Below are 12053 nucleotides of genomic sequence, written 5' to 3'. Positions count from 1 at the left end.
TACTGTACAGCTGACTGTATGATAAAACACCGGTAAAAACAAAATGATACAAAATGATCCATCTCAGAATTACATTGTTATTTCTCACCAGACAAGGGAAGTTGACAATCGATATTATATTGCCGGTTATGGATGGTTGACCTTAGCGACTGTAGTTACCACGGCCATGTTTGTTTTCTGTGGTGTTTATGCAATGTATATGGCAGCTCGGAACATACACTTTGATATGATCAGGAATATCTTTGGATCCCCTTTACGGTGAAGTTCGGAATTTTGTGTTGAATCGTTTTGTCTGTCAATAGGCTATACATTCTATGTTCTGTTTAGCTGACTACGACACTCAGAAATAGTAGATTAAAGAGGGTTACGGAAGGTGAAGAAGAAGAATATGATGATGGTGATTCTGATGATGAAGAAGCAGAGGAAGAAAGGAAGTAGCAGAAGCAGAATAGGGCAAAAATAGGAAGAAGAAAGGTCAGATGTCAGATGTCAGATGATGGTGATGGTGATGATGATGATGATGATGATGATGATGATGATGATGATGATGATGATGATGATGATGATGATGATGATGATGATGATGATGATGATGATGATGATGATGATGATGACGACGACGACGACGACGATGATTATGACAATGATGGTGATAAGGACATAAATATGTCTCATAATGATTTTACTGCAAAAAAATAATTATTAAAAAAAAAAGGAAATAAAAATGAATTTGCCCTTTCAGCTGAAATGGACGCGCGAAAACAACTAACGTTTTTAGCCTAAGTAAACAAAACAATGTTAGACTTACGCTGCTGTAACATTTAAAAAGTAATAGTTAATACCGCTGACGGTCGACAGTCATCATAAATCATTATGGTTTTATCTTTTCAGATTTTTTGACACTACACCAGGAGGACGCATACTCAATAGATTATCAAGTGATACCCAAATTGTAGACTTTGTAAGATATATTTCCTAGAAAGTAAAAGAGCTTATTTTATACTGATACGTTATCCTTGTTTATATGGTTAAGTAGAAGCTTACCTGGGTTGACTTACACTCTGTACTCACCTAGTATAGGTATCTTCACTCAATATGGTACACTGGTTATTCTATCCGTTGCAGTACATCATCATGCGTTAACAATGCTGTATATTCCAATCCAATAGAGAATGCGGAAAAATACTCTCGCACCATCACATTCAATCATAGGAAAATTACATAATAAGTTGGTGGTTATAATAACTATACAAACGACCACCAAAATTAATAATCCTAACGTTACTTTATTGCACTACTAAAACAATACTACTCATTATTAATTAAAGCTGCATGGTTTTCTATTATCTATTTCTATTTTCTATTGCAGAAGTTGTTAGTGACCCTTATAAGTGTGCTGTACTTTGTGGTTGGTCTATTATTAGGTTTGATTGCTATAGTGATAGTCCAACCGATCTTCTTGTTGGAAATAGTGCCAGTAATTATTGGGTTTGTCTTTGTAGAAAGATACTTCATTGCATCGTCAAGGTATGCATCACGTTGCTTGTACCCATGACATTGTATTTCACGTAGCTTGTACCCGTGTCAGTTGCTCCAAGTCAGTCCTCCCGATCTTACATTTCATAGCTTGTACCCATGTGAGTTGCTCCCATCCCAAGTCAATCGTGTCAATCTCAAACAATAAACAATAAACGGAATTTGTAAGTATGAACAAAGCGCAAATCTCACACTTTGGTCCGTGGCAAATTGTTTGTTTCTTTATTGATATTCGTGACAGAATTTTAGGTGTCCCGTTTTATCTTTCATTTATTGGAATAATTCATTTGAATAATAATAATAATAATAATAATAATAATAATAATAATAATAATAATAATAATAATAATAAACAATTGGTAAGGATAAAGCTACAAATAATATAACTTTAATAATTGTTACCACGATGCAATAACATTGAACGATAATTTCATTACCCCCTTATGCATATCTAAAGGGAATTGAGACGACTCGACAGTATAACAAAGTCACCTGTATTCGCGCATTTTTCCGAAACATTGGGCGGTTTACCCACCATAAGAGCATACAAGTAAGAATTTAAGTTTGCATTTTGCTGTAACAATATACCACGGTACAACGTAATTTAATTTGAATTATCTTCAAAAAAGATGAATTAAATCCTTAAAGGTAATGCTATAACTATATTTCAATTCTAGAGCGCAGAATCGATTATTCGTCGAGCTTCTGAAGCGCATTGATACCAACAACACGGCATATCTTCATCTATCAGCATGTAATGGATGGGTTGGAACCATGTTGGTAAGAAATAAAACCGGAAGGGCAAATTATTTAATATTCTTCTTATAAGCAATGGTAGCAGCAGCATTTCTTCCCAGTGGTAGGGGGATTATCAGCCTCATAATGTATCAAAAATGTGTCGATATTTAAAGGGTTCGACAGGATTGTCAATAGATATCGTTTGTAGAACTTTCTTGTAAACAAATCCAAGTGAATAGTGGATAAACTGATGTTAAATATACCTACAATGACGTTTTGTGCTACTTCATAGCACTTTCTCAAATCGACTGACCAATTATCCTAATCCTCCTCGTCTGCCTTTTGTTGGAGCTTGGTGTTGGTGGAGCTAGACAAATTTGCATTACTAAAATGGGGTTCTTTTTGCTATTTCAGTTTTAAAATTGGATGTAGGTGTTTTACTTTATGTGGTATTCGTCCATATGATAGAATAAGGACGTAATATCTACCACGTTGTTTTCTGACAAATTCATTCTTGCAAATCCATATTTTGTTTTAGACATTTCTAGCTATCTTGATCAAGATAATGGCAAGTTTTACGGCAGTTATCTTAGCTGAGAGATCAGAACTGAGTTCCAGCTATGTAGGATTGGTTCTGGCATTTGCATTTTCGGTAATACTGTTAAGTACATTGTATCCTACTATTCTATACATCTTTAGTTTGTCTTATCACTATAGTTCGTGACATCATTTCCCATCTTGTTTTATCACTTCATATCTTTAGTTCGTCTTATCGCATAATTCTGCTTCTCTTAACTTAATTTGTCTTTAATATCACTTCACTGCTTTAGCTCGTTTTCCTCTTCACATCTTTAATTCTTCTGATCACTTTATATCTTTAATTTGCCTATATATTCTTCACAAATTTGTCGCAGTGTCACTTCACACATTTAAGTCATGCAGATGGTATATCTCACATGCAACCCAACAATTATTTTCTCGCAGGTTCCATATCTCCTACGGGAACTAGTGAAATTCTCAGCTGAGATTGAGATTCAAATGAATGCAGTCGAAAGAATACACCACTATACAGAATTGCCAAATGAAACCAAAGAAGGTAAGAATACACCACTACAAAGAACTACCAAATGAAACAAAATAAGGTGAGAATACATCATTGAACAGAACTACAAAATGAAATAAAATAAGGTGAGAATACATCATTGAACAGAACTACCAAATGACACAAAAGAAGGTAAGAATACACCACTACACATAACTACCAAATGAAACAAAAGAAGGTAAGAATATACCACTACACAGAACTACCAAATGAAATAAAAGAAGGTAAGAATACACCACTACACAGAACTACCAAATAAAACGAAAGAAGGCAAGAATACAGCACTACACAGAACAACCAAATGAAACAAAACAAGGTGAGAATACACCACTACACAGAACTACCAAATGAATAAAATAAGGTAAGAATACACCACTACACAGAACTACCAAATGAAATAAAATAAGGTAAGAATACACCACTACACATAACTACCAAATGAAATAAAATAAGGTAAGAATACACCACTACACAGAACTACCAAATGAAATAAAAGAAGGTGAGAATACACCACTACACAGAATACCAAATGAATAAAATAAGGTAAGAATACACCACTACACAGAACTACCAAATGAAATAAAAGAAGGTAAGAATACACCACTACACAGAACTACCAAATGAAATAAAAGAAGTTAAGAATACACCACTACACAGAACTACCAAATGAAATAAAAGAAGGTAAGAATACACCACTACACAGAACTACCAAATGAAACAAAACAAGGTGAGAATACACCACTACACAGAACTACCAAATGAATAAAATAAGGTAAGAATACACCACTACACAGAACTACCAAATGAAATAAAATAAGGTAAGAATACACCACTACACAGAACTACCAAATAAAACGAAAGAAGGCAAGAATACAGCACTACACAGAACAACCAAATGAAATAAAAGAAGGTAAGAATACAGCACTACACAGAACTACCAAATGAAATAAAAGAAGGTAAGAATACACCACTACACAGAACTACCAAATGAAACAAAATAAGATAAGATTACACCACTACACAGAACTACCAAATAAAACGAAAGAAGGCAAGAATACAGCACTACACAGAACTACCAAATGAAATAAAAGAAGGTAAGAATACACCTCTACACAGAACTACCAAATGAAACAAAATAAGATAAGATTGCACCACTACACAGAACTACTAAATGAAATAAAATAATGTGAGAATACATCATTGAACAGAACTACCAAATGACACAAAAGAAGGTAAGAATACACCACTACACATAACTACCAAATGAAACAAAAGAAGGTAAGAATATACCACTACACAGAACTACCAAATGAAATAAAAGAAGGTAAGAATACACCACTACACAGAACTACCAAATGAAATAAAAGAAGGTAAGAATACACCACTACACAGAACTACCAAATGAAACAAAAGAAGGTAAGAATACACCACTACACAGAACTACCAAATGAAACAAAAGAAGGTAAGAATACGCCACTACACAGAACTAGCAAATGAAATAAAAGAAGGTAAGAATACACCACTACACAGAACTACCAAATGAAACAAAAGAAGGTAAGAATACACCACTACACAGAACTACCAAATGAAATAAAAAAGAAGGTAAGAATACACCACTACACAGAACTACCAAATGAAATAAAATAATGTGAGAATACATCATTGAACAGAACTACCAAATGACACAAAAGAAGGTAAGAATACACCACTACACATAACTACCAAATGAAACAAAAGAAGGTAAGAATATACCACTACACAGAACTACCAAATGAAATAAAAGAAGGTAAGAATACACCACTACACAGAACTACCAAATGAAATAAAAGAAGGTAAGAATACACCACTACACAGAACTACCAAATGAAACAAAAGAAGGTAAGAATACACCACTACACAGAACTACCAAATGAAACAAAAGAAGGTAAGAATACGCCACTACACAGAACTAGCAAATGAAATAAAAGAAGGTAAGAATACACCACTACACAGAACTACCAAATGAAACAAAAGAAGGTAAGAATACACCACTACACAGAACTACCAAATGAAATAAAAGAAGGTAAGAATACACCACTACACAGAACTACCAAATGAAACAAAAGAAGGTAAGAATATACCACTACACAGAACTACCAAATGAAATAAAAGAAGGTAAGAATACACCACTACACAGAACTACCAAATGAAATAAAAGAAGGTAAGAATACACCACTACACAGAACTACCAAATGAAACAAAAGAAGGTAAGAATACACCACTACACAGAACTACCAAATGAAATAAAAGAAGGTAAGAATACACCACTACACAGAACTACCAAATGAAATAAAAAGAAGGTAAGAATACACCACTACACAGAACTACCAAATGAAACAAAACAAGGTGAGAATACACCTCTACACAGCACTAACAAATGAAACAAAAGAAGGTAAGAATACACCACTACACAGAACTACCAAATGAAATAAACTAAGATAAGAATACACCACTACACAGAACTACCAAATGAAACAAAACAAGGTGAGAATACACCTCTACACAGCACTAACAAATGAAACGAAAGAAGGCAAGAATACAGCACTACACAGAACTACCAAATGAAATAAAAAGAAGGTAAGAATACACCACTACACAGAACTACCAAATGAAACAAAAGAAGGTAAGAATACACCACTACACAGAACTACCAAATGAAATAAAAGAAGGTAAGAATACACCACTACACAGAACTACCAAATGAAATAAAAAGAAGGTAAGAATACACCACTACACAGAACTACCAAATGAAACAAAACAAGGTGAGAATACACCTCTACACAGCACTAACAAATGAAACAAAAGAAGGTAAGAATACACCACTACACAGAACTACCAAATGAAATAAAATAAGATAAGAATACACCACTACACAGAACTACCAAATGAAACAAAACAAGGTGAGAATACACCTCTACACAGCACTAACAAATGAAACGAAAGAAGGCAAGAATACAGCACTACACAGAACAACCAAATGAAATAAAAGAAGGTACGAATATATCACTACACTTCCCAATAAAACAAATTAATATTATTACATTTCTTTCGCCTTACGTTTGACCCATGTCAGCGCAAATTTCGATCGCCTATTGCTATTGATCAGTATGAATTTAATTCAAATATAGACTGAAACGCTATACGACACTCAATCTTGATACAAATCTAGCATCATTTGCTCAGCGACTGACTTCATTTGCACAATCGATTATAAATAGCATGCTCCATAATCCTTGCTAACAATGGTGGAAGTTCTTTCTTAAGGAGGTACTACACCCCTCAATAAATTTGTGTCTATTTTTGCATTTTTCTAAAAAACTAATGACACACTGGTAATTAAAGTTATGCATATTAAAGGGGCAAGGAATCCAATTACTACACTGGAATTTCAGTGACCCAAGACAAGCGGTTTGCTATTTATGATAAAAAATCAGGTACCGCAAGGATGTACCTAATTTTCTATCATATATACTGAACCGCTTGTCTTGAGTCACTGAAATGTCAGTGTAGTAATTGGATTCCTTGCCCCAATAATAAACATAACTTTTGTTACCAGTGTGTTATTATTTTTTGAGAAAAATGCAAAAATTGTCACAAATTTACCACAGGGGTGTAGTACCCCCTTAAGCTTAATATTTGTAATTAGCCCAATTTGGCCCAATAGAACGAAGAAACGATACAGTATTAAAATAAGACAATTTCGTCCTCGATATTGGGGATATTCAGTAGCGTAGTCAGGATTTTGGTGTGAAGGTGCTGAAGCCAAATTGTTGTCCCAATTTGTAATTTTTTGTCCCATTTTAATCATTTGAAGGACACTCTTTGCCGTTCCCATTTTATCCCTGAAAAATGTCTGTCCCCTCCACCCCTGGTTCCGCCACTGAGGATATTCCTAATGATATTTCAACTATATTGTGAGTTGGTTTCTTCTTTGCAGGTAAAGAACCGCCCCTTTCCTGGCCTCAAAAAGGAGAGATTAAGATAGAAGATATTCATGCGCGATACGCGGCCAGTTTACCGTGCATTTTGAAATCGGTTAATTTGAACATTAAACCCGGAGAAAAGGTATGTGAGTTACATTAAATCATTTAGAGTGAATTGCAGTTTTTTATTCTCTCTCTCTCTCTTCTTTTTTCCTTCTTTCGCTCTTTCTTTTTTCTTTCTTTCACTTTCGTATTTCTTTCTTTCACTTTCACTTTCACTTTCACTTTCACTTTCACTTTCTTTCTTTACTTCACTTTCTCATTCTTTCCCTTTTCTTTCTCCAATTTTTTGTTTCTTTGTTTCTTTAATTAATTAACTATTAATGTATTTATTCATTTCAGTTCAGTTCAAAATTATATAAAATGCTTTAAAATTGGAAACTCAATAAAACTCTTTTCCATCTTTTTCTTTCTTTAAAAGCTCCATGAATTCAAAAATATCAAAAAGGTCACAAAACATGATTTCTGTTTTGGTCATTCTAGATTGGAGTATGTGGACGCACCGGTAGCGGCAAGTCATCTCTTACATTGGCCTTACTGCGAATGATTGACACCTACAAAGGTATTAAGAATCAGGAAGGGAAAGGGAACTCCAAATAAAATATGTTTAACAAACTAAAAGTACTTTCTCATAGCTGTTATAAAGAAAGTTGGGTTTTTCGAGGAAAAAGGAACCACGAATGATTATGTTAGGCCTGTATATACTTTTTATAAAAGGAACCACGAATGATTATGTTAGACCTGTATATACTTTTTATAAAAGGAACCACGAATGATTATGTTATAGGCCTGTATATACTTTTTCATAACTAAAATGCCACATTAAATCATGTAATTGTTTCACAGATTTGGAAGTATCTTTAATACGCTACGGCAAATAATACTTAGAGGGCAGGGCCTGAAGAATGAGGGAAAGTAAAAAGTATCAACAAAAAACATCAAGGCCTCATAATAATACTTCATACTTTATTATTATTATTATTATTATTATTATTATTATTATTATTATTATTATTATTATTATTATTATACTTAACCCTAGAACTACGAAGGGGGGGGGGTGTCCCCCTAAGAATTTTATTCGTCAAAAAAAAGGCACGTATTTACGCCCAAACGACCTAAGCTAATCGTAGATCCATCCTTTTCGCTCATTTTAGTGATAAAATGTTTACCCCCGCACCTGACCCGGGGGTAGTACCGGCTGTAAAAGATGACCATAGAGGGGGTTGGTGAGGTCCACCATTGCTTTCTTCAGTAAAATCAATGATTTTCATTTCACTCTTGTAAAATTATTCCAAGGGCTACTAACTTTTTACTTGTTAGTTAGGTGAAATAGTCATTTCAGTTTATATTGAGTTGAAAATTTGGGCAAAATCGTATTTTTGTAGAATTTTTAGCCTAAAGTCAATTTTGCCTATAATTTTGTACATAGCCGGAATTTCCCAAATTTGCATGGGCGCCCTCACATTATGACGTCATAGTGACATTATGTAGGGAATGTTTGTACTTATCTTGGTATCACTGGATAAAAGATATCCATAGCTATACATTGGTACCAAATAAAATAAAGTATATGACGTTTTTAATTGAAAATTAGGCCCCTTCATAGTCTGTGTATTATGGTTCAGTAGTCCAGAAAGAAGAGTTTCAGGTATTTCAGTACTATTCATTCCCCCAATGTTTTAATTTAAAACTGTTTTATCTACTGTATCCAAACTATGCATATTGGAACAAGTATGTTTTTGCCTATCGTGTATAAAATAACTATATCCAACATAATTCGTACCACAAACAGACATAAAAAAAAAAATTCATAATAATATTAAGATAATATGGTATCCATATTTACATAATTATAGGACGCATTGTGATAGATGGAGAAGATATTGCTGAGTTGCCTCTCAGAACTCTACGTAGACGTCTCTCCATCATTGCCCAGGAACCGATTCTTTTCACGGGGACTATAAGGTACCGTAATGCTGAGCAAATAGGCCGCGTGATTTGAAAATGAAACACGTGTTATGTACGTTGAATTAAAATTGAAATTATAGCGTATAAGCTTTCAATTGGTTGTAATTTCATACCAAAAGTATTTGACCCTTTTAAGAACTTGCAAGTGAAGGCCATTCTCATGGGAACTACAGCATTGGAATTTAAGCATAAACTTAAATTCACAGCAGATAATTATATTGTATACAATTTAAGGTATACTGTAATGCTGAACAAATAAGCCGCGTGATTTGTAAATGAAACACGTTTTATGTACGTTGAATTAACATTAAAATTATAGCACATAAGCTTTCAAGTGGTTGTAAATTTTGAGGGTTTTGACCAAAATTATATGTCCTTTTTTTAAAAACTTTTAAAAAGTGAAGATGATCCTCATCGGAACTAAAACAGTATCGGAACTACATTAAGCATATCCTTAAATTCATACCCAGAAGTAAAGTACCAAGTTCATTACTAACAGTTTGCATAATCATTTGCTATGCTTTTAAGTCGGATTTCTTCATTTGCGACTGAACGCAGCCAATGAGAAAAGTTGTGGAGCGATTTTATTTTATGTATACATTATTATTTTCAATTTCTCAATCTCAGGGACAATATTGACCCGGAAGGTGTCAAATCGGACACAGAATTATGGGACGCATTAGAAATGGCGCAACTTAAAGGAGTGGTAACAGAATTAGACGAGGGTCTCGGTAAGTAGAACCAACACAACAATACATCTATTGCACATTTTCTTGCGTATTTTTTTATGTAACTGTAATAATTGATAAACACTTATCTATTGCGATAAATGATGATGAAAGATAAGGATGATGCTGTTTTTGTTGTTGTTGTTGGTATTGATAATGATGATGATGATAATAATGATGATGATGATGATGTTGATGATGGTGATGATGATGATGATGATGATGATGATGATGATGATGATGATGATGATGATGATGTTAATGATGGTTGTGATGTCATGACATTTTTTTCTCGTCAAATAAATGCCAGATTACGAAGTCTCAGAAGGCGGGGAGAATTTTAGTGTAGGTCAGCGTCAATTGTTCTGTTTTGTGAGAGCGTTTTTACGTAACTCGCGTATCCTGATAATGGACGAGGCTACGGCTTCTATTGACTATGACACGGTAAGCATATCCGCACCACTTGTTTCTCTTTATTCATGTTATTAACCCCAGTAATTTTAGGCCTTAAGTAATTTGCTATTTTGCCTTCCCTCAATAAGCACCAACTAAACCTTACTGGGCATTTCGGAAAACCTGGAGAAACTTTTAAAAATGAATCGTATGAAAAAAAAGTATAAAGTTGGGAAAGCTAAATCACAGAAAACAATATTAAGAAAAATAAACCGGAATGACACCAGTACATCGTATTATCTTTTTTACTTCTTCAAATAATAAGCTTATTTTATACGTTGCAGGAATTGATACTTCAAGAACTGGTCAAGTCTCATTTTGTTGACAAAACTGTCATTACTATAGCAGTAAGTACAAGCTTCAAAAATAGTTGTATTTAGTCACAGTCTGTAGCTCTACACTTAGCTTGCGCCGAGCGCAAGGGGAGCGCGAGGGCGCTCTCCAAATAGTATATTTAGTATTTAGTATTTAGTATATAGTATATTTCATTTAATGGTTCTGTGTAGTGGTGTATCAACAGATAAAGGCCACTACTCTTAATAAACCGGCAACACTTTCCTAGGAAGATATTTAATGAACTAATGTTTAATTGATTTCATGCTGATTTTTTTTCAGCATCGTGTTTCTACCATCTTGAAGTCTGATAGCGTGGTTGTTTTAAGTGAAGGTGAAATAGTTGAACATGACACACCGGCAAACTTGCTCGCAAACCAATCCACGATATTTGCATCTCTTGTTCAAGCCAATCAGTGACTTGCAAACTTAACTCCCTATTTGCATATACAAGTCAAGAAGGCTATAGGCTAATGATAATCAGATAACACCTTCTGCACAATCGAATAAACACTTTTCGAATTTAGAGTATGTATCATTTGTCAAAAGAAGAGCAAGAAATCACAGTCACTTCAGAGTGGTGAAACGGGTAGGAAACGTGTACGAGCAGTGACGAGAGGTAGCTGAACTCAAAGATGATGATGTTCACAAAAAGCTTAAGGTTCTTGGACCTGATTATACATTCAAGTACCATAACATGATTGCATGTTATAAAAGGTATATACAAATACACGAAACGTCCACATACCACCAGAGGAACCGCAGGTATAGATGAAGGTCCTTAAGCCCACCTCATATGCCAGTCACGCGCAGCACCGCCGTTCCCCGTCCAGGGACTAGTAGCCAAACCAAAGCTATTTATATATACTGTGCGATATGTTGCTCTGATAGGGTACGGGTAAAAGAAACAAGGGTGCGGGAAAATTTTCGAATTTGTAATAGAAATATTGCATTGAAGTTTTTAGAAGCAATGAAATCTAGGAAAGATGACGTCTTTGTCAGATGCGCAGACCTGGCTACTCCTGAAGATGTACAATACTGCTGACATTTATTGTCATAATAAATGTTTTAAACAATATGTTACTTTATCAAATCAGAAAGAAAATGATGCAGGTCAAAATTCCCAACCTAACTCTAAACGAAATTCGTTCGTGGAAGCTTTGTCTCACT

At 34.3% G+C, this 12053-nt stretch overlaps 1 protein-coding gene across 1 annotated transcript in view; it reads left to right on the top strand.

Annotated features, from left to right (window-relative positions):
* The window catches only part of LOC140159650 (ATP-binding cassette sub-family C member 9-like), a 28024-nt gene extending 16387 nt beyond the window's left edge, over nt 1–11637 (top strand). The window contains exons 11-24 of the mRNA XM_072183145.1: nt 92–258; nt 892–961; nt 1370–1527; nt 1994–2086; nt 2214–2316; nt 2813–2926; nt 3259–3370; nt 7353–7480; nt 7882–7960; nt 9258–9366; nt 9997–10100; nt 10408–10541; nt 10835–10897; nt 11166–11637. Of these exons, the coding sequence (XP_072039246.1) occupies nt 92–258; nt 892–961; nt 1370–1527; nt 1994–2086; nt 2214–2316; nt 2813–2926; nt 3259–3370; nt 7353–7480; nt 7882–7960; nt 9258–9366; nt 9997–10100; nt 10408–10541; nt 10835–10897; nt 11166–11303 (1572 nt within the window). The 3' untranslated portion in view covers nt 11304–11637. The remainder of the gene's footprint in view (nt 1–91; nt 259–891; nt 962–1369; nt 1528–1993; nt 2087–2213; nt 2317–2812; nt 2927–3258; nt 3371–7352; nt 7481–7881; nt 7961–9257; nt 9367–9996; nt 10101–10407; nt 10542–10834; nt 10898–11165) is intronic.
* Nucleotides 11638–12053: the final 416 nt, after the last annotated feature.

This window comes from Amphiura filiformis, chromosome 8 (assembly GCF_039555335.1).
Source record: "Amphiura filiformis chromosome 8, Afil_fr2py, whole genome shotgun sequence".
Lineage (NCBI taxonomy): Eukaryota > Metazoa > Echinodermata > Ophiuroidea > Amphilepidida > Amphiuridae > Amphiura > Amphiura filiformis.
This window is presented reverse-complemented; position numbering and strand designations above follow the sequence as displayed.